The sequence below is a fragment of the Brassica napus genome, chromosome C1 (genome assembly GCF_020379485.1).
Source record: "Brassica napus cultivar Da-Ae chromosome C1, Da-Ae, whole genome shotgun sequence".
In the NCBI taxonomy this organism is placed as follows: Eukaryota; Viridiplantae; Streptophyta; class Magnoliopsida; order Brassicales; family Brassicaceae; genus Brassica; species Brassica napus.
Genome location: NC_063444.1, coordinates 29642561 through 29666279, shown reverse-complemented (window position 1 = coordinate 29666279; position 23719 = coordinate 29642561). Strand labels below are relative to the sequence as shown.

General features: G+C 37.3%; 2 protein-coding genes across 2 annotated transcripts; both read left to right on the top strand.

Moving 5' to 3' along the window:
- The first annotated feature begins 2713 nt into the window (after window positions 1-2713).
- LOC106374722 (F-box protein VBF-like) lies at window positions 2714-4040 on the top strand. The gene is made up of 3 exons (XM_013814683.3): window positions 2714-3055; window positions 3148-3266; window positions 3359-4040. The coding sequence occupies exons 1-3, from the start codon at window positions 2810-2812 to the stop codon at window positions 3843-3845; spliced, it is 852 nt and encodes a 283-aa protein (XP_013670137.1). The 5' UTR covers window positions 2714-2809; the 3' UTR covers window positions 3846-4040.
- Window positions 4041-16321: 12281 nt separating this feature from the next.
- On the top strand, window positions 16322-19757 carry LOC125579921. The gene is made up of 7 exons (XM_048743832.1): window positions 16322-16498; window positions 16553-17668; window positions 17747-18372; window positions 18457-18750; window positions 18822-18859; window positions 19147-19522; window positions 19565-19757. Exons 1-7 carry the CDS (start codon window positions 16322-16324, stop codon window positions 19755-19757), a joined length of 2820 nt encoding a protein of 939 aa, XP_048599789.1.
- Window positions 19758-23719: the final 3962 nt, after the last annotated feature.

Genomic DNA, 23719 nt, shown 5'->3' with positions numbered 1-23719 from the left:
TCTCTTCAGTGCTGCTATTATCTGATCAGTAGTTGGCCCAGCTTCCAGATGAACTCCCAGCATCCCCCAGAAAGAAACCATCTCTGGGGTAACGTCACATTTTGGTGTCTCAAGGTCCTCGATGTACTCGCAGTTTAGACCAGTGAGGTTTTCAAACTCTAACAGTGAAAACCTCAAAGGTTCTGGACCAACGAGAGACCACATCTCATACTTCTTCTTAATGTCCAGCTTGAAACTGAGCATGTAGTGAACCAGCCTTGAAGCCCAACCAAATCCCTGCTCCTTGAACTTGATGAAAACTCCCAAACTCGACTCCTTGAGCTCTTCAAATTCGTCATCAGTAAGAGCTTTCCTAAGAGCAGTATGCAACTTGCTGTTATCCGTATGATACGAAATGCTATTGTGGGCTTCTGGCTCTTCCCCTGATGTGTATAACCTACGGGGGAGTTCTGGAATATCCATCCTTTTTGTCTGCAAAATAATCAAAGACAACAATATAAGTCCAGACGACTTAGTAGACGACTTAAATTTAAGTCGTCTGGAAAGTCTTCCAAATGGACGACTTATATTTAAGTCATCTACTAAGTCGTCCAGTTGGAAGACTTTCCAGACGACTTAAATTACTTACAAGTCTTCCAGTCGCAGAAGGAGTTGGAGTACTCGTCATTGCGGTTATAGATCTGAAAAAATAAACGTGAAACGGTGAGAATGAGTAAATTGATAGAGACAACGTTTTATGTTCATCTTTTCCTCGAGATTGATGACTTAGCGGCGTTAGGGTTTACAGAGAAACGGCGCTAAGGTTTACAGAGAAGAAGCGGCGGCGCTAGGGTTTAGAAGAAGCGGCGGCGCTAGTGTTTAGAGGAAGCGGCGGTGAGAACGTTGGTGACCACGGTGGCGAGGGCGACGGTTTGTTCGGAAATAGTGGAAGCGGCGGCGCTAGGGTTTAGAGGAATCGGCGGCGCTAGGGTTAGAAGAAGCTGCGGCGACAACGGTGAGAATGAAGTGAGATAGATAGCTGACGTTGAGAACGATGGTTTGTTCGGAAATCGTGGGAATTCGAAATCGCCTTTGAGAGAGAACTGTTAGGGTTTCTGAATTTCGCGAAAAATGAAAAAAAAAAAAAAAAATCACCTTATATATTGGGTAAATAATCCGGTTAGCTTTAAAAGTACATTGGTAAACTTTAAGGTTTGGTCCGGTTTAGACGACTTATTCTGGCTGATAATGTACAACAGACGACTTAATATTTAGTCGTCTGTTTTCAGACGACAAAATATTAAGTCGTCCTAGACCCTAAAATGAACCCCTAAACTAAAATGACTAGATTAACTAACTAACCACGTTATAAAATCAAATTATACTTAAATAGTGTTTACTATACACAGAAATGAACACGCATAAGTAATTTTAAAAATTTTCAAAAACGGTTTTAATGCTTTCCAAAATCTAACCCTAAGAACACATACAATACTACAACATATGTTGATGAAACATAAACTAAAGAATATCATGACTCACTACTTTCACTCATCTATGCTGAAAACAATTGAAATTTGTTATATCTTAATTTATACCTCCTAAGACATATGTTAATTACATAATTTCCATTTTTCACTTATCAAAATATTTTTTACAAAATTTTTAAATTATGTTTAAGACTAACTGTCCAGACGACTTTCAGTTAAGTCGTCTGGACGACTTATTTTCAAGTCGTCTAAACAGACGACTTGCGAGGGGTAGAAACGTAAAAAAAATTCCGTTTTTTTGTTTGGTCACAAGGGGATAGTTGTAATTTCAATAGCCTTTTAGGTTACTTTTGCCTTTGACCCAAGTTGGGGTATTGTTTTGGGTTTGACTCCAAATTTTGAGTCACACTTGGCAATTCTCCCTTAAAATATATGATGTTGGACTTCATATCCCTAGTCGAATGAGTTAAATTTTTTTCATTTTTGTTAAGAGTTTTCAATTTCTGTTTGGTGGTCTATATTTTTCATGTACCTTTAACCTACAAAATACAGGACGACACAGGTTGGTGGTCTATTGTTTTTTGAAAGTGAGTTTTTTCTATAATTACTATGTGATCTTATGATAGTTCTAAACATTAAACATAATTTGATCTCATAACTTATAAGTTTCTACGCGTTCAATAAATATAATAAATAGTACTTTAACATTTTACCAAAAATAAGTAAGTACTACTAATTTTTTGTTAGTACTAAATATTATTAAAGGAACCAAGACTGGTTTATATATATAACTCAAAACTCTCTTGCTCGAAAAAGAAGTGGTGCTACTAACGTTTTTTTTTTGTTTGAACACAATGGTGCTACTAACGTTTATTTGGGCAAGACTGGTCAAATATTACCCATATCTCTCTAAACTTTTAATTTTAATATATAAAGAAAATAGTGTTACAAAGCTAATAACGTAACCTAGTGTAATTTTCTCCTCCGCGTAAACTTTCTGTTTTGGAAGATGAATCTTTATCTTTGGCCAACAACCAAACGTGTTAAGTTTGACTTACCTTTGTTGCCGGTGGGGCTCACGCTTTAAGTTTTAACCTTGCAAAGAAACAATATGTAATTCAATAATATATCAAAAACCCTATGAAATTGACCATTGGTCCAAAACCGTCTGCGGATGATTACAAGCATCACTATATATATATACTTCATCACCTCCACTTCCAAGTATATCACATTACCACACAGTTACATAACTCAAAGCAAAGCCCATAATCACAAACATAGTTCTCTTTCAAACATCTTCTTTTCAGGTTTATAATTTTTCTGCAAATAAGAAAAAGATGTTACCAGAAGCATGCATAGCCAACATCATTTCCTTTACATCTCCGGCAGACATATTCTCATCCTCGGCAATATCTTTGGTTTTCCGGTTAGCCGGAGACTCTGATTTCGTATGGGAAAAGTTTTTGCCCTCAGACTACAAAAGTCTCATCTCTCGATCTACTGATCATCAACGGAGTTTTTCATCCAAAAAGGAGATTTATAGATGTTTATGTGACTCTCTTCTCATCGATAATGCTCGAAAGGTTTGATCTTAATGAACTACTTTGTATTTACAAAATAAAATAAGTTGTACGTGATTTTAGGGTACTAATGATTTCTTTGGATGCACTTTCAGCTCTTCAAGATCAATAAATTGTCTGGAAAATTTTTTTATATTTTATCTGCAAGAGATATTTCTATACAATCGAACGACCAAGCATCCTACTGGTCCTGGAGCAAAGTTTCAGATTCTAGGTCAACTTTTCAGACTTCAAATAAGTATTTATGCTTTGTGTAAATTTTAAAATGTATTGTATCTAAAACATGATTTATTTAAATAATTACAGATTTTTGGAATCTGCTGAACTTATAACGACGGATCGTTTAGAAGTCAATGGTAGAATTCAAACCGGAGTTTTATCACCAAACACAAGATATGGAGCATATCTCATAGTGAAAGTGTCTAAACACGCTTACGGACTAGACCTAGTTCCAGCAGAGGTTTGTATGAAGTCTAGTAATGGTCGAACAGTTAAAAATAAAGTTTATCTATGTTGCTTGGATGAGAAGAAACAACAAATGAAGCGGCTGCTTTATGGAAACCGTGAAGAGCGTATGGCGATGACTGTGGGGATGGTTGGTGCGGATCACGAGAAAAGGAGGGAGCCCAAAGGTAGAGACGATGGATGGATGGAGATAGAGCTAGGAGAGTTTGAGACACGAGAAGGAGAGGATGATGAGGTCAATATGAGTCTCACAGAGGTGAAAGGATATCAACTTAAAGGTGGCATTGTGATTGATGGTATTGAAGTGAGGCCTAAATCTCTGAATTAGGATCGTGATTCAGTAGCGGAACTTAATCATGTACGAGAGACAAATAAAAAATAAAAGGAAGTAGAGAGTCTGTTGAGAAATTGATTTATTTATTCATTATTATGCACGTAAGCCTGATATACTTTCTGGGGTTGAGTCTCAAAAGTGATAATTTTCTTTAAAAATTGTATAAATATATCTTTGATTTTCTCAATAGGTTTGATAAAGTGAACCAACAACCTATATATTAAAGTTTTACATTAATTTCGAGCTTTAGGTACTCCTAGTTGTGGTTATATTTAGGCAGATAATTTAGTCTAAGAGAACATAATTAAATTAAAATACACTACTGCAATCACTACTCATTAGTCTAAATCGACAGAGACAAAATGTGGCCGTAATCCCGTCAGACAGATCTAATTGTTTGCAGTAGGAATTAAATACTTATAATGCTTGGCCACACAAGTATGTAAATTTAAGTTTGGTAGGTTTCGAACCGAGTTGCTTAACACCTTTCCAAGTCCGCCGTACCATTCAACCACACTTTTTAGTTAAATGTAGCTATAATTTCAATAGACGTTATTGTTAGAGTAAATAACGCATGGTTCTTCGTTATACTACATAAACACAATATAAATCAGAAAATCAAAAAGAATGGATAAAAATTAGTATTTTATTGATCAATAGATCATGAATACATCATATTGGTTTATAAATTCTAATTCTATTTGCCTATTTCTATAGTTGAAAGTGAAAAGATGGCATTCTCCTTTTTCTATTGTTTAGGAGTCCATTTTATAGATCATCATAGTCAAATTCTAGGTTAGTTCCTTCCATATCCTAACATATAAAAAACTCTTTGGTAAAAGTTTTTCATTGTACCCGGCGGCAAGAGGAAAATGTGACCCGGAGGCCAGAAGGCGTTTCAGCAGGAGAATAAGACTAGCGTCCTACTCTAAGCAAGAAGACTTGCTTCCTGGATGAATTTTCCCAAACAATTAACCCCTTATCTTCCAAATTCATGTTTGAAATCGAGATAATTTGTGTCTTTCGGTCGACCAAAATCTACATTCACTACAAATTTTCTGGTGGTGTGAAGATAAGCATGTCGCTCCTTAGAGGTTGCTTCGATGGCCCCGGATTGGACCATTTGGAATCCGGCATGAGATGTTTCCTTGAGAAAGCATATGATGCTAAAAGAGACCATAATATATAAGTCGCTTGGAATTGAGCCATGTATGATCAGGTGATCTTATAGGACTCATGGTCATGGGTTAACATTACAATGGTTCACAAACTTCGTTTATGGCGCTTGGTCTAAGTGGTGTGTGGCCTTGTGGGCTCATGGCTTTGTAGTTGATAGGAGTCATATGGTCTAAGGGGTGCATGGCCTAACCATATAGTATACTTGTCTATATGTTTCATGAGTTTGATGTCTTCCTGCTTCTAAGCTGGAAGTCATGGCCTGAGCCAGTAGATAAACTCATGTGCATGTTGTAGTAATCAGAGACTTTAGTCTGGTTATCGATAATCATCTTGATTTACATTAGTCATCAAAGAAGTTTATCTTCATGTCGTACATGAATGAATGCTTAACCCAGGGACAGGATAAAAAATGTCATGGAGAAATCTCTATTTGATATATGTTCTTATCTTGACTTTTTGATTACGCCTTAGGGAGATTCTCTTACCTTTTGGTTTACCCTCTTTATAGGTTGACCATTGTGGTTAGTGAATCCAAGTTTTAGTGCTGACGGAAATTCAATTTTTTTTTTTTGGCTCAACTTCAACTTTTCATTATCCAACAAGTGGTTACAATCGATTTTGACCTCACACGAGATTTAACCGCATCGACAATGGAGTGATCTAGTATCATCTAGGAACACGTCTATGGATCCTACACTACCTAACCAAACTCCATTGTACTCATTCAACCACACAGGACGAGTCCATTCCACGACCCGAAATGAACCGTCCCTTAAACCACACCTACATTCTACCACTAATAACAAGAGTACAAAGCTATCCCTAGCCAACTAAACTCTCATAAAATGAAACATATTGTAGTTCGAAGCAATTGGTTCCATAAGGTATGGCTTGAAGTACATGACCAATCGCTGCATCACCGCAAAGGGGCATTTTTATCTAGAAGAGAGTTCGCGTGACCAAGAACTAAGGCTTTGTAGCCTTGTTAGGGATCAGTAGATCAACTCTAGGGCCTTTAGCCGTTGGCTTTAGGACTCTAGCTGAGCTACCAAAATATCCCACTGATAGTCGGGTTGTGACTTTGGCAAAACCACGGTCCAGCACACTGAGCAGAAGAACACGAAGCTGACGCTACCGGAACGGTACTGCGAATACGTCACTTCGAAACGTGAATAAGACCAAAACTCGAACTCCTTCGTTGACCAAGCGATGAAGCTTGAGCCTTGTCACGTTCTGTCTCCGAGAACCGGGGAGCAGCTTCTCCTGGGTGAACCTTCTCGCCGTTGACGCAGCTCTGCTTGTCCATAGTGAAAACACCAAACCTCTAAACCTCCTTTGGGGCCATGGACGATCCATCCTGAAAGCAAGAAGCTCAGTTGAAACGCCACTCAAGAGCCAATCCCACTGATACCCATCAGTCTTTTGAAACTCTGGTTACATCGTTGAGATAAGACTTCCTCAACGTTCACTTGGCGATGATAGAAGCTACAGAACCCCCCCCCAAGCTTGGGAGCTCCTGACGCCCTACCACGCGCCCCTCTCCTTTCGCATCTGAGTCACCAAACCTCCAGATCTACGAGACAGGGAACACAACTCAGAGCCACGCGCCTCCATCTCTATGTTGAGACCCAAACGAGTCAAGGTTGAAAACGACCGCCGAGCCACCAACATACCCTAAACGCCGACCCATCCTGATGGCTCCTCTTCACCCGGCTCGCCAGGATTCCAGAGATCCGTCCTCCTCCTTCCCATTCCAGATCTGCCGCGGTCAGATCCGTAACAGGGGATTACTCCGAACACCAGAACCACCAAGCATATCACTAGGAAGTCGTGAGCCACCAGAAGGGCAAAGGAAAAACAAGCAGAGAGGGAGAGAAGAAGCCTCCGGCTCCGGGAGAAGGCTCCGGCCGCCGGGGACACACCAATCTAGGGTTTTGTTTTTTTTTTTTTTTTTTAGTAGAGAGAGTTTTCAGAAAAGCAAGATCTTGTTTACAAGTCCACAATGCACGTTCGTGTTCTACGGAAATTCAAATTTTGAGAACTGAATTATCGATTTTCAGATTTTGTCATATTTCCTTTTATACCGGCGACATATATCGGTTGGGTAATCTCGTTTTTGGATAAGAAAGATACTTCAGGAAACCCTTTACTCGCTCTTGTAGGCCACACAGTATAGTCTTTGAGGCGGGGCTCCGTGGAGAAATGCATGCTTTGACAGGCAAGGTTTCCTCGTATTTTGGTATTTCTCCCTTGCAGTTCAATCCATTGACTTGGAGAAACTTGATCGCCATCCAAGTGTTGGCCGAGTTTCATAACATACCTCTCGGTGTACATGAGGTATTGTATTTGTATTAATTTTTCCTTTTCCCAACAAGAATGGGGTTCTAGTATATCCGCTCTGGTGAAAGCCAGTCAATTGTTAAGAAGCCGCTGAAGAGGGTTAAGGGTAATATGCCTTTGGGTAGACGCTGTAACAGGAGTTACATGTTCATTAAGATTGTGATGCCTCTAACTTTCGTCTATTTTGGTATTGAGTAGATGAGTATATCGAGCTAGGTTGTTTGCCCATTCCCTTTTGTTGCTTCTGGCTAATGTGTTTGTGGTGATCATAGGTGTTTCACGCCCCCATATACTATTAAGAAGATAGATTGGTGAGGGAAGCGTTAAGCCTTCATAGGAAGTGGAGATGGGTATCCCTCTTGGTGAGCCGGTAGTCTTTGCTCCGTAGCCATATATATGTATGTATCCTTTTCTGATAATTTCTTATCGCATGCTGGCCGATTGGTGATGTTTCTAAATTATTTGTCTCGTAATTTAGCAGGGACAAAGCTGGAGATACATATTGTGGCCGTTTATGATGAATATCAGAGAGAAAAGGCGCCATGGAAGCGTTCTGTCCCGTACATCTTGCCAGCTAAGAACGTTTCTGTCTTTTCGGATGCTGATCTGGAGGAGTATGAACGGTGGGAGGTGATGAGAACATGACATTCAATCTAGGAGGCCGTAGCCATAGATAAGCGGGGTAAGTTGCATGGTGAAACTATTTTCATGCGGGCATAGGTTAAGATTTTGACTAAGAAAAAGAGTTGGTGGCTCAAAGGAACATGATTACCGGTTGCTGGGAACTCATGCAGAAATTGTTAGACAAACGGGTTGAGAGATGGAGGCGTGAGGAAGAATTTTGCCAGTACAAGCTGGTTGTGTAGACTGATGATGATTCACAAGATTTATCTCCCCTAGTGATCCCTAACAAATTAAGATATTCCAGCAATATCATGTCCGGTTGATTATTTCTTTCTGATTTGTTATTGTAGTTTTCTCGCTTTAGATTTTTGTTGTTTGTCCTTGGCCATCTTTTGAATTCTTGATTGGCATTTTATGGCCTTTTCAATGTTGCAGATAGTTCTTCATGGCCTTAATCAATGACTTTTGCACTGTATTTTTGCTTTCTTTGCTCTTATATTCCTTCTATCTTTCTTCCCTCAATGAGCTTCTTATCATCGACTTGATTCTTTGGGAAAGATCCTTAAAGCAGGAGATATTCTTTACCAAGCATCACTCCTGTGGAGAGTAAACAACTTCTCCTTTTTTTGAAAGATGAGACCATAGGAAAATACTTCTACTCCGAAATTCTTTTTTCAAGTCTCAAAGCTCTTTGAGATTAGTTCATCGTAGTATTTGGTCGAAGACTAGGTTTTTCACCTTATTTTGAAGCCAGGAGGTCATGTTTTCGCCTTATTACCCAAAGGCATCAGAGTATATCACATAGGGACCCAGAGTGTCTTACGAGTTCCTATAGTTGAGCCTGGAGATTCCATGAAATCGATGTCCTGATTCTGAAATATTTGTAGACTTTATCCGTGATATGTATTTTTCAGAACCCATAGGTGTATTCTTTTTTTGATGTATCAAACTCATAGGTTGTGTGGACTTTTATCTGATAACCCAAAGGCTATATTCATTTTGGTTTAAAACCTGAAGGCCATATCAAGTTAATACAGCATAGTACTCTATCTTTCGGAGATTGACCAATATCGTGCTGATTAGATGTTGCACTCTGCCACTCGAAATTAGGCCACTAATAAACTTCATTGGGTGCTGAACTTTGCTTCCTGCAGGTAAGTTATGGTCAAAATTTTACACACACTGGTGTAACTCGACCCCATAAGGGTGGTGAGCTAAGTGCTAGTCTTACCGATCAGTGCTGGTATGAATCTACCTAATGTAGTGATTCAAGCGCCAGTCTTACTACTTTCTACGACTACATAAGCATGGAATTCGGGTGCTCCTGTGGTTTGCAATTTTTTCTCCTTGTATAAACTTTTGAGTTTGGATGTAGTACTCTGCATATGTACTCTATGCTTCTTGCATTTGATTAGCTTTTAGCGTTTTAGGCAAGAATGAGCATATTTCCTTCAATATTTCCTGCATGGATTTTGGCTCGGCGGTCATGCAGGAGTTGGTACGTTTGACAGCATTCACGGACTTGTGATAGCCTATTCATGATATAAAATGTACCTTTCCACATCATTTTGTGGATTTACCACTTATATGCATGATTATACGGTTAGCCGGGATCTGAGAGCTTTCACGGCTTGATTCGAGCTCACTCTCCCCATTAGTTGATTGGTTTGTCACTGCTCTTTTGTCGAAATAATTCACAGTCTTGTTAGATAAATGACAGGAGCTACATAGATAGACAACCAAAACATTTAAGTATTGGCAATGAAAAACGTATAAAGCGTGATTCTAAGATCATTTTTTTAGAAGAAGTAGGTTTTGAGGTGTAGGGAATTTTGACTATTGGGTTCAATCTTGTCGTGCATTTTCTTGCAGTTTGTAAACTCTTGCTCCCCGCACCTCGATCATCTTTTACGGTCATTCCCATCTAAGAACTAGTTTTCCTACTGACTTGTCCCTAGTATTGTCGAATACTCTTCGAAGGACTTAATCCCCTTGCTCAAAGATTCTGATTTTGACCCTTTTGTTATAGCTCATGGGTATTTCTTTATGGTAGCACCAATTTCTTATTTTGGCTACCTCTCTATTTTTGTCTAGTGGATCGAGGTCTAAAGTCATCAACTTTTTGTTTTCCTCTTGAGAGAGAGAGGCTCATGGACGACAATCGTTATATGTACTTCCATAAAAATATTGTTTACATGCTGTAAACCATGGTGTTTTCACTGTGGATATCAAAAATAGACCAAGTCAAACATAAGATGGTGTACATGACAATAGGTGTACACATGGTTTTATGTGTTAGTCTTATATGATGATTTTTAGCATTTGGTTTTAGTTCATTTAATTCATTTTAGGTTGTATTTAGATTTATTTTGTGTAAGTGCTCATTTGCATTAACAGGGGTTGAATTACATAATTGATTAATTTGGGGCTAAATCAAAGAGAAATTGATCATTTTGAAAAGTTTGGGCAAAATTAAAGCAATTAAAAGAACAAGGACCATGCGTGCAATTAGAAAGATGGGTTGGAATGAACAATCAAGAAATTATGGACTTAATTCAAATAGACATATGCATAATTAAAAAATTAAGGGTTAAACCAAAATTATTCAAAACGTTGAGGACCGAAGGTGAAAAAGCTAAAAATGGCCATTGATTTTCTCGAACTTTCATGACAGTGCCGCACCGGCGAGAGACGAGGTCAAGGCGGCAGAAAAGATGCCGAGATGTTGAAACGCGGCGGAAGTGATGACTAAGAAAACTACGTCGGATTTCGGTTTCGACGGCGTAGGAGAAGACGAGACGTGTTGGCAGTGAGAGCTTTGCTCACGGCAACGCCATATAATAATTACGGAGCACAAATCGAGACCATGGTTGAAGCAGTCTCCATCTTTGACATCACTATCATATGCACCACCATTTTACCACCATCTGAGATATAACTTGACATATCTCTACAAAATACCAAATAATAGAGAGAATTATGAACACAAATTTCTTTGAAATAAAATTCTGAAGCAACAAAATACATTTATAAACATAAGAGAAATTACTCAGAATCACTCTTTTTTTCCCTTAAATACTAGAATGACTCTTATAATTTTGTAATTACTAGAATAAATGGCAAAACAACCAAAATTACTAAAAACCCACCCTTCTAAACATTAACCACAAATTTGCTATTATGATTATTAATAAAATATATTTTAATATAAAGAGAAAAAAAAGAACTTAACTTGTCGGATATTTCTTCTCACGACAAACCCAAACCTCCATCTCTATCTCAATCTCCGACACCTCTATCTCTTTCGTTGGTCTAGAAAATCAACCACCATCACTTCTATCTCCAACAACCTGTCCACCGTGAATCTTCTATGTTAATTGACTGAAAATAAAAACATCAAGTGTTGTAATCGATTTTTCTGTTTCCAATTCCCTTTTTAAAAAAAAAAAAAAAAAGGAAATCTGCAAAGTTCTAATCTTCTGATTCATAGAAAACATATTTTTTTGGTTTGGTGAACTACAAGAAATGTGGGTATTAATAGCATCATAAGATAGCGTTTAAAACAGTTATGCTTATATACCAACGCTGGCTTTTCTAATAGTGTTTCTGTTTTTAAAACGCTATGTTTCGTATCGCGGGAAAAATTAAAATTTTAGCCACGTTAATTTGCTAAGTGTAGGCGCTTTGCCATTGCAGATCCCAAATTAATAGCTATCGTAAATGTAAAAATATATTAATTTTTTTTCAAAAAAATACTTTAAGTTTAAAAATACTCCTCGATTCCTCTCTTTCTTCGCACTTAGTTCTTTTTACTCGAAACCAAGAATCCAGAGAGTTCCTTGACTCGAAACCTTTGTTCTCCATTGTTTCTCAGAAAATCGAGACTGTGCTCTTGAATCGAAGCTTCAAAAGGTATGATCTTATTCAATCGTAGATTATTTGTTTAATCTCATCGATATCGATCGTTTCGTTGTTAATTATCAACAAAGTTTGTGAAAAACGATTCTGATTTTGGGTTTGTGTGAACATTCATGTGAAAGTTTGTGAATTCGGGTATCGATTTTGATTTTGGGTTTCGATTCTTTGTTTGTGTGAACATGCATGTCGAAGTTTGTGATTTTCGGATTCGATTTTTGATTTTGGGTTTCGATTTTGAGTTGGGGTTTCAAATCTACTTTGATTGAACATGTTATTCGTTTGATTTTGGGTTTTGATTTTACCTTGATTGATTTCAGAAATGGCAAAGACAAGAGGAGGAGGACGAGTTGGTTCTCGTCGTTCTAGTAGACGTACTCAAGGGTTGAAGGTACAAGTTGCTTCTGCAACAACACTTAAGAGGTGAATAAAAGATCAACAAAGAAAGTGGCTTCCCAAAAAAAGAATTTAGCTCTAACGCCAACGAGAAGAAGTAGTAGAATCAAGAATTTGGCTGTTCAAGATGATGAGGTAGAAGTTGTGACACCTGAAGATGATGAGATAGAAGATGTAACACCGGATGATGATGATGTTGCGGGGGAAGATAAGAAAGATGATAAAGAAGATTCTGAGAAAGACGGAGAAACATGTTTGGCTTGACATGAAGAGCAAGAGGAAGACATAGACAATGAGAATGACGACAATGAGAAAGGAAACGAAGAAGAAGCTCTCAATGTGAAAGAAGATGAAGTTACCAATGCTCAAGATGATGAGATTCCTAGTACTGGCGGAGTTCAACTACCAGCGGATGAAGTGAAAGAAAAAAATAGAAGAGGACCAACAAAAATGCGTATAGTGGCTGAAAATCCTAATGAAAAGGTTGCGGTCATATTCAATGACTTTGGTGATCATGTTGGACCTGGTTCAGTTACATTGTCATCTTTTCTTGGTCCTCTTGTGAGGGAACATGTTCCGGTAACACTTTATGATTGGAGAAAACTTGATGCAGCGACTAAAGCAACAATGTGGGAAGAAATTCAGGTTTGTATATATATGTTTTGTTGAGCCGCAAGATGAAATTATAAGCATGTTTGACCTTTGCTTATTTTGATGCAGGGGAGGTTTAACTTGCAAAAAGAGTGGCAGAAAGCTTGTATTTTCAAGCAGTTGGGAAGCTTGTGGAGGGCTGGGAAGTCAAAGCTAGTGTCACAAGTACATGCTGCGAAGACTGCTGCTGAGAGATTAGATTTAAAACCCATCAACGTCCCATCCATTCACTTGTGGAACTCTTGGGTTAGGAGCAAGACGACCACAACTTTCACGGTAAATTATCCACAACTAAGTGATAACTTTCTTGTTTATATGTCATGTCTTATAGATTTATTCACACTCATATTTATATTGTAGGAAATAAGTAACAGGTACAAATAGCTGAGAAAAAAATCAGATTCCTCATACCACCAGCCGCAAAGGAATGCTTTGTTTAGCTTATGATATGGTAAAATGAGTACCTCAAACTTCTATATATTGTACAGCTTGTTAGAATAAACTGGTATTGAGATATATATATATTTTATATAGCAAAAAAAGAGCCAAGACCCAAGTAAGGTAAGTAGGAGTAAGGTATGGATTGCGGGACATACTCATGCTGATGGTAGACCCGTGAAGCCTCAATTTGCGGAGACTATTGTAAGAATTCTGGAACTTGTTATATTGTGTATGATCAATGGATTATGATCAATGTGTTATATTATGTATAAAATGTTTGTATCAGGAACAAATACAGTCACTTGATAGTCAAATGGACTCTACATCAGCTGCTGATAACATAAGGGAGGATGTTGTGACCAGGATTTTGGGAAAAGAGAAAAATTGACGAGTAAGGGGGTTTGGTAGAGGAGTTACCGCTACTAAGCTAGCATTCTTGCAATCTAGAGACGCAAAGATTGCTGATATGGCTAGTCAGATTGAAGAGTTAAAGGTCATGGTCTGAGACTTAGCTGGGAAGAAGGTAATTGTTTTTATTACATTTACTCAATTGGTCTTATGCCATTAATAATTCTTTTTCCTTCTCACAGAAAAGTAATGGTGAGACTGAAACATCCGAGACTAGTGCTGGATTCAAAGAAGGAGTGAGAGTACAAATACTGGATTGGTTTGAGGCAGAAGATGTAGTTGTTGGTGAAGGGGAATTTTGCTCTGATTTTGCACAGGAATCCAGTCGCTTCTCAAGATGTATCCATGGTAAAGTTTGCCAATCTTGTTGTTTCTACATAAGTATATATATGTCTCTAATCATTAGCTTCTTACATTTTAGCAGCCCAAGGAAGGTGAAATTCGAAGATGCAAAATCTATGATTAGACTACTGAAGAGGAGGAGGTTGTTGCTGAAGGTCTCGTGTGCTCATCTAATTCCAGAGATATGGTTAATAATATACATGTGGGTCCAAATGCTGTTAGCATTGAAGTTGTGAAGGTGTTTAATGATCATGCTCATTTGTCGAGGCCAACTGCGGAGATTTTTTGATTGGTGATGCAGTTAACGAGAAAATCGCATGGCCAATCCTGAAGTTCGAAGTCATGGCTTCAACCACAACAGATGCAACACCTACAAAAACTCCAGCCAAGAAAACAACATCACCTACGAAACCAACCAAGAAAAAAGCAGTGGTATGTTATTGACATGAAGTTATTTTATTTGTTTGTCTGTTGATTGACGTTAGAACTTGTTGAGTTGTCGAGTCCAGGCAGCACTAGTTCCACCAGAAGTGCAAAGCAGAAGTGTATTCTCTTAGATTGCAGCAACTCTGGATGTAAGGTAGCTGAAGGAAGAGTAGCTTCGACGGATTTGAAAGAGCTGTGCCACTTTGTACCCCTAGATCCAAATGCAAGCAAGGTTTGGGTTGAAGTAGTTAAGATTGGTAATGCAAAGGTCTGGAGGCCAAAACAGAGATTGAATGCATATCTGATGCAATAGGTTTAGTTGTGGCATGGCCAAATGATAAACTCAAGTTTGTGTGAAACAATGTCAAGTTGGTGTTATAACTTATATATGCTCTGGAACAATGTATTATATTGTCCGTTATGTATTTCTAGTTCGAACTTATGTTATGTGTAATATTATGTGTAAGTTCACAGACAAAAAAACAAATATTATGTGTAATATTATGAAGGTTTATGTGTAGTAAAATATTGTGTAATAAATCCCAAAAGGTTAAACTTTAAAACAACAAGTTGTAAGATAAGTTAGACCATAAACTTAAAAAATTAAAACCCTATACCCTAAATTTAAAACCCTAAACCCTAAAGTCTTTGATCCCAAATCTTTGTGATAATTGTTCTTGATTTCGGATTTTTGTAATTATAAGATATGATACTGTAATCTTGATTTCATAAAACTCATTTGTTGATAGTCTTATAAAAACTCATTTGTTAAATCCCTAAACCCTAAAGCCTTTGTACATACACTAAGTCTTAGTGTTTATAAACATATAAGTTAGATTCTTGGATTTTATAAAAACTCATATAAAAATTTTATATTTATAAGAAATAATATTTGAAAAATTGAAATTCAGATATTTAAATTTTTAAGATTTAATTTATATTTTTTAGCTCAATAACCTATTTTATATTGTAATTTTCGCATTTAAAACGAAATTAATACTCTAAGCCAATGAGGAGCAACCTCCGAGATTACAGACGTGGCGAGTTATACACCGATGGATGTGACTTGCCAACTTTGATTTGCCTCGTGAGCTTTGATCTGAGCCGTTCTTGTTCTGAGCCAATGAGGAGTAACCTCTAAGATTGAAGACTGATTAATCCTAGACCGTTTGATTTGTCTCCCTAACTTTGATAAGACCCGTTCATTTTTCTGTTTCATTTCGCGGCCAAAAATTCAGAACACAACTCAGACCAATTCGTGTTTTCTTTTAGAACAAATCGTGTTATGTCTCGCGAGCTTTGATTCGAGCATCTCGTTTCACAACGAATCTTACTTCCATTCGCCGATTGAAATGAAGCATATGGATAAGACATGGATTTGGCTGCCAAGGTATAACCTAAAATCTCTCGAGCTCACCTGTATTTACCAATTGAAAGAAAGCTAACTTGTTTTGTCTGATTTGTCATGTAGGAATAGTCACGAGTACTCAGAAGGAGCAATTAATTTCGTGAATTCATCAGCAAGAAGATTGGGAAACCTGTCTGAAATGCTATACCCTTGTAGAGACTGCCGCAATTTAAGCCATCAGTTACTCAATAAAATAGTCGAGCATCTAGTGATTAGGGGTATGGATAAGAAGTATAAGAGCTCTTGTTGGAGTATTCATGGCGAGACAAGATAATCTACACAAGACAGTGGTCTTCAATATGAAACAGAGGCATTTGATTTGTTTAAGACAGCATTCTCTATGGATGAAGGTGGTCCGAATCAGACGAATGACAATGCGGTGGAGACAAATGATGATGATGAAGCAGCAGAGGAAACTGAATTTCGGAAAAAGTTAAGAGACGCTGAAACGCCATTGGACTCGGATTGTATCAAACACACAAAGGTTTCAGCAATCATGGGACTTTATAGATTCAAGGTTAAAAGTGGTGTGTCTGAGAACTACTTTGATTAGTTGTTGGTTTTGCTTCAGGACATGCTACCTGAAGACAATGTTCTTCCGATGAGTATGGATGCAATCAAGAAATTTTTGAAGATATTTGGTTTCGGCTACGACAATATTCATGCTTGCAAGAATGATTGCATACTCTATAGGAAGGAGTTTGAGAAGCTAGAAAGCTGTCCAAGATGCAAAGTTTCGAGATGGGAGAAGGATAAGAACAGCAATGAGTTAAAGGTTGGGATTCCAGCTAAGGTCCTTAGATATTTTCCAATCAAGGACAGACTTAGGAGGATGTTTAGATCAAAAAGGATGGCTGAAGATCTGCGTTGGCACTATACCAATGCCATTAAAGATGGTACAATGCAACACCCCGTTGATTCTATCTCTTGCGCACAAGTGAATGATAAATGGCCAGACTTTACTGCTGAACCAAGGAATCTTCGACTTGGAATTTCTACAGATGGGATGAACCCTTTCTCCATGCAAAACACCAATCACAGCACATGGCCAGTGTTGTTAGTGAACTACAACACGCCTCCAACTATGTGTATGAAGGCTGAGAATATAATGTTGACTTTGTTGATCCCTGGTCCAACAGCTCCTGGTAATAACATAGATGTTTACTTAGCACCATTGATAGACGATTTGAAAGATTTTTGGGCTGAGGGTATTGAAGTCTATGACTCATTTGCGAAGGAGAATTTCACACTTAGAGCCTTGCTGCTTTGGAGTATCAGTGACTATCCAGGCTTAGGAACATTGTCTGGATGCAAAGTGAAGGGGAAACAAGCCTGCAATGTATGTGGAAAGGATACACCTTCTAGGTGGCTTAAGTTCAGCCGTAAGTTTGTCTATATGGGAAATAGAAGGAGACTACCGCCTGGCCATCGTTACAGATATAAAAAAGCTTGGTTTGACAACACTGTTGAGGAAGGGAATGCCAATAGGATACAAACTGGGGCTGAAATATATGATACACTACAAACTTTTAGGAATGATTTTGGAAGACCTCTAGATAAGAAAAGTAAAAGAAAAAGATCAGAGTTGGAAGATGATGAGATGGTTCAAGAAGAAGAGTGTGAGGAATCAAATGATCTCTGGCGGTGGACGAAGAGATCAATATTCTTTGAACTACCTTACTGGAAGGTAAAGTAGAGTAACTGAACTTTATTCTCTGATTGTTGTATATGAATATGCCTAACAGTTTCTTGTTTAATGTGTTAGGATATGCCGGTTCGTCACAATATTGACGTTATGCACGTTGAAAAGAATGTGTCGGATGCTATATTGTCTATCTTGAAGCAAAGTTCAAAGTCAAAAGATGGTTTGAAGGCAAGAAAAGACTTAGAAGATATTGGAATCAGAGGTCACTTGCACACAGAGATTAGGGGTTCGAAAACATACTTACCTCCAGCAGCGTATTGGTTATCCAAGAAAGAGAAAACCATTTTCTTGCAAAGGTTATCTAAGTTTAGAGGTCCTGATGGTTATTGTGGTAATATTGTGAATAGTGTTTCAGTTAACCCTCCAAATATAGGTAGTTTAAAGTCGCATGATCATCACGTGCTAGTACAGAACTTGTTACCAGCTGCATTAAGAGGGTTGTTACATAGGGGTCCTAGGATTTCCATTAACAAATTATGCAGTTACTTCAACAGGTTGTGTCAACGCATCATTGACCCGGAGAAACTTATATCAATGGAGACAGAGTTCATGGAAACAATGTGTCAGCTGGAGCGCTTCTTCCCTCCATCCCTTTTTGATATCCTGTTCCACCTTCCAATACATCTATCAAAAGAGGCACGCTTGGGAGGACCAGTTCACTTCCGCTGGATGTATCCATTTGAAAGGTTTGATGTACTCACTTGCTTCAATTTGTGTGCGTCTTGCAATGATGTCGAAACTAATATTCATATTGCTTGACTGAGTTATAGGTACATGAAAACACTAAAGGCATTTGTTAAGAATTATGCAAGGCCAGAAGCATGTATGGCTGAGGGGTATTTAGCTGGAGAATGCGTTGCATTTTGTTTAGAGTTCCTTAAAGATTCAGTACCAGTTCAAGAAGCAGTTAATCGTAATGAAGATATCGAGGTTGATAAAGTCGTGGTTGAAGGTCGACCTCTGCAGAAGGGAGTAGAGGTTACCCTTTCAGATAAAGATACATACATTGCTCATCACTATGTGCTAATGAACATGACACTATGGATCTATTTGTTGAGTAAAAGGTTACCCTTTCTGTTTCATCTACTTATAATTATAATTTCTTTTTCTAAACTATTGTTTAATGTAAACTCAGGATGCATTTGGAAGAATTACAGGCTAATGATGCTCGATGTGCTAGAAATGAAACTTTGTTGTGGAAAAATCATACTGAACAATTTGCACAATGGGTAAAAAAAAGGTTTCCAAGTCAAACTCTTTTTCTTGATTATTTTTTTATACAGCTTGTTAGATTGATGAAGATGTCCCGATGAGTACTGCTTAGCTTGTATTTTGATGAGTACTACTTAGCTTGTAGCTTGATGACTGGTTGTTTGGTATAGATTGTTAGCTTCATGATTATGTTGTGATTATCATGAAGTACTTTAGCTTGATGATCATGTTCTGATTTCATGCGGCAGGTACATTCAGACTCAACAAATATAGTCATTCGAATGAGATAAGGTGGTTGGCATTTGGACCAAGAAATGTTGCTTTAGCACATAAAGGATTTATCATCAAGGGCCAGCGGTTTCATTCGGATGCAGTTAAGCGGAAGACTCAAAACAGTGAAGTAACTTATGAAGCATTTAGCATGTGTAGATCAAGTGCTCGAGATATGAGACAAGTTGCTGACATGCTTACATATTATGGAGTGATAAAGGAGATTTTACTTTTGGACTATCACATGTTCAAAGTACTGTTGTTTAGATGCAATTGGGCGGACACAGGGCATGGTGTGAAGGAAGAAGATGGCTTCACTCTTGTTAAGAACCAAGCATCTTATCTGAAAGATCCGTTCATTCTGCCCTCTCAAGCAAAATAGGTTTTCTACTCTAGGGAAGATGATAATTCTAATTGGTATGTTTTTATGAGAGCACCACCTAGAGGCTATCATGAGTTGGAAACAGAAGAGGATTTAGGTGCTGCACCTTTGCCTGTCCAAGAAGTCGATGATCTGGGTGGTGAAGCTTCTGATGATGATAGTGTTTATGTTAGGGATGATAGTGAAGGATTGTTAGTGTTAGATTGATAGTGTGTTTGATAGGTGTTGATGGTTTGTGTAAACAAGGAAATGTATTATGGGCTTTTAAACATTTGAAGAGTTTTTAGTTTTTATAATATGATTTATTGTTTTTATTACAAATATTTGAAATAAATAATAATTTTAAAAAATAAAATCCATTCTTAATTATATTTAATTAAATATTCAGATAATTTAAAACAAATTAATAACATGAAACATTTGCTATCTATGTATAACAAACTGCTATAGGTAAAATCAGATTGATGGGATTTAATAACATTTATATCACGTTATTATAACTATTAACAATTGCATAGATAATAACGCTATCATTATTAACTTAACTATAACATACAATAGATCCGCTATCAAAAGGGTCGGACATACGATAACGGGCGTTGTGAGAGCGTTTTAGGAAACACTATTAAAATTGACTAATAGCGTTTATCGCCAGCTATTAATACCCACATTTCCTGTAGTGGTGATAGTACTTTTTACATCGAGTGAAAATTAAAACATCAAGTGTTGGTTTCATTTCTTTGTTTCCAATTTTTTTTTCAGGTATGGCTTCTTCTTCGGGTGAACGAAAGTATCCTCGTCGTCTGTATGATGTTTGCAAAACCCAAATTCAGAATAGGAGCATGAACCATAGTTGTTTCTTGGCCAACATTAAAACGGTGCTAGAAGTTTTTGGGGATGATGTTCGTCTGACTTGAACAGATGTTCGAGTGATTGTGAAGCTGAAAGAGTTGGAATACACTTGGTCAGCTTCTTGCGTTCACCATTTTCTCGCCAATCAATTGGCCAACGAGAGCAGTCATGAGATGTGGTCCTTGATAGATTGTATGCCGCTGCGGTTCTCTCTGCATGAGTTTGGAGAGATTTTACAGGACTAAATTGTGATCCTTTCGACAAGGATGAGATTTGGGATGTGGAGAGCATGAAATGTTTTGGCTGGAGATGAACGTTCCGACTTCAGAAGGACCTACATTGAAAGAGCTACAAGCCATTTTACCTATTTTCAGAAATTGGTCTCGGGAGAAGCGAGTGATGATAGTTTTGTTGAAGATGTCGACAGCTTGTTCCTCCGCCACCATATTAATGGAGACCACTGGGTTGCTCTACACATTGATTTACATAAGGCGACAATCTATGTATATGATATTATCCTGAATGTGGTGAAGGATCATAAGCAGCTGCTGGAGGACTGCGTGCCATTCACGAAAATGATTCCACTGATGCTTAATAAGATGCTACCTCCAAAATCGGGAAAGAAGTATTAGCAGCAGTTCTCCTTACGTACGCCCAGGAATTTCCCCTGGAACGATGACCCGAGAGATTGTGGTGTGTACTCTTTGAAGTACATTGAATGTTTGGATCTTGGATGTACTTTTCATGGCTTAAGTGATACGATCATACCGGCACAAATAATGAAGTTGGCAGCCGAGATCTATGAAGAGGTGGCAGAGGTTGATGCGTAAGGATGATTTACTGGTTGATGTCAGTTGGATTATGATCATTTAAATGTTGTCGGACGTGGAACTTGGATGATTTATTTCAGTAATTGTTGATATATGGTGTTTTTGACATCTTGTATATATGTTTTCTAATTGGTTTTTGAGTCTTTTTTGAGTCTTCCTAGTTTTTTTCGAGTCATTACAGGTCTGGAGTTGCACTGGATAGGAGATGGACTAGTTGGAACAAAAGAGGCAGAAAACAGTGCAATTTGGTGATTTTCATGCAGAACAATCTGAAGTGACTGTTTCCGATCGAGTGGAGCAACCCGAGTGCATGTTACTGCGAAAAAGATTTTAAGGAAACTACAAGTTATTTCGGGATTTACCCTAATCTTCCTATTTTCTCCTCCAGCCGCATGTGGCCTCCATATATCTTCTTTTTCTCTTTCTCTATATTTTTCTACGCTATTTTTCATAGAGAAACCAGATTCTAGAGTTTTCATTGTTGGATTTACTACCTTGTAAAGGGAGTCTCTCGTCTAGAGAAGATTACCCTGAACCCTCTTTTTATCTATGTTATTTACATGCAGTATTATTCAAATTTGATGTTTTCAGTCTCTGGTGTCATGCCTCTGGTGTCTGCTTGCTTAGTCTAGGGTGTTAGGGTGTTAGATCCGTGAGCTGAACATACATAAGTTAATCATTCGATTGTCTTCATTCATATATCTTTTTTTTGCTTGCATTATTCTGATAGCTTAATGCCTGAACTTAGGTTTATTATACTCATTAACTGTGTAGTAGATAGCTTGACATGATATGAATGAGCTTTGCATCCCTAACCATAAAAAGTAGATGTTAGGGTGTTTTGTGAACAGATCGAACTTGATCTTAATGTTTGCAATCGCGTCTCAGTCCAAACGAAAGTTTAGGTACTGAGATCGATTGACAAAAGGTGAAGCACCACAACAGTGGGCTGATCTATCTTAAGTGATCCGAGTTCTAGACTAGTGCTACATTGAACTTGAATAATTGTTTGACTCACATTTGTTTAACACCCGATCAAACCACCCTTGGCTAGTATTCTCTTTAATTTGAAAAACTTAAAATCAACTTGTAACTTGCTTGTCGTGATACCCTAATCTTGAAACCCCCCTTATTGTTTTAGCTTAATATTTGTCCCATAAAGATAAAGTGTAACCGTTGGTCTCTGTGGATTTGATCCTAAAGTGCTACATCGACTTACCATTCGATTGTGGTAGTATGCACATTAAGTTAATTGGTGTGCGTTACACGTAATATCACTAGTCGGATTATGTATAACTTGGATGATTTTATTTTAGTACTTGTAATAGTAGTAGTATGATTTACTGGTTGCATTGATCGATTATAATTCGTAAGATATAGCAGCTTGATTAGTTAAAAGATACACAAAGGCTAGATAATGTTGATAAAGCTTTACATAATATTGTTTCAAACTAAAACGTTTTCTTGATAATGATTGATCACAAAACGTATTATGCCGATCAGAAACTAATGATCAAACTGTAAAAGTAAATGAAAAGTAATATACCACCAAAGACCAAAGTGCAAAAGTAATGCAACGCCAAAGAGTATACCACTGAATGTAGCACCAACCTAAATGAAATATTATGACCAAAGCCTGAAGCTAGATTGAGAAAACATGGTTGTAATCTCTTAGCTTAAACCAAGGTTCCAAATTGGTTTAAATTAATTTAAACCGAAAATAACTCTACACCAAATTTCAAAATTAGTTAAAACCGAATTCAATAAATCTAAACCGGGATCCAATTTAGATTAAATCAGATTTTATTTGAATTTAGCCAAAAATTTTAATTGTGTTCCACTCTAGTAATTAAAATTTATTTAAAAAGTTTGCCGCCAAAGACAACAATTACAAAAATCTGCCACCAAATGAATACAAAAGTCGATTGCAAATTTAAATCGGGTAAATATATCTATCATAAAAATTTATGTCTATTATCGATAAATATATATGTCTCAAAACTCTGACTACTTCGGAAAAAAAAAACAGATGACTTCAACAAATTACTATATATGACAGACTAAAATATATAAATCTATCGACAATCTTAAATCGACCACACAAATCTGCCATCTTAAAAACATATGTCGTAACAGAAAAGTTTTCCACCAAATACATGGCAAATATAAATTTTACATCAGTTTAATTTAACATATTTATATTCCAATAGATTTATTTTTTTGTTAGGTAAATCCGCCGTATGAATTTTTTTAATAATTTTAAATGACAGTTATGTAATATTACTTTTTGATCATAATTATAGTTGAAGGTATTTTCGACCATGAAATATTTTTGGTAATTTTAAACTTTTAAAAGTTATTCTTATAATTTCTAAACTAATTTGAATTATTCTAGTAAACTTCCCTAAACACAATAGTGAACATATGACGAAGAAGACAAAAAATAAACATCCTGAGGACGACTTTATTTTGTCTACTAATTAAAAA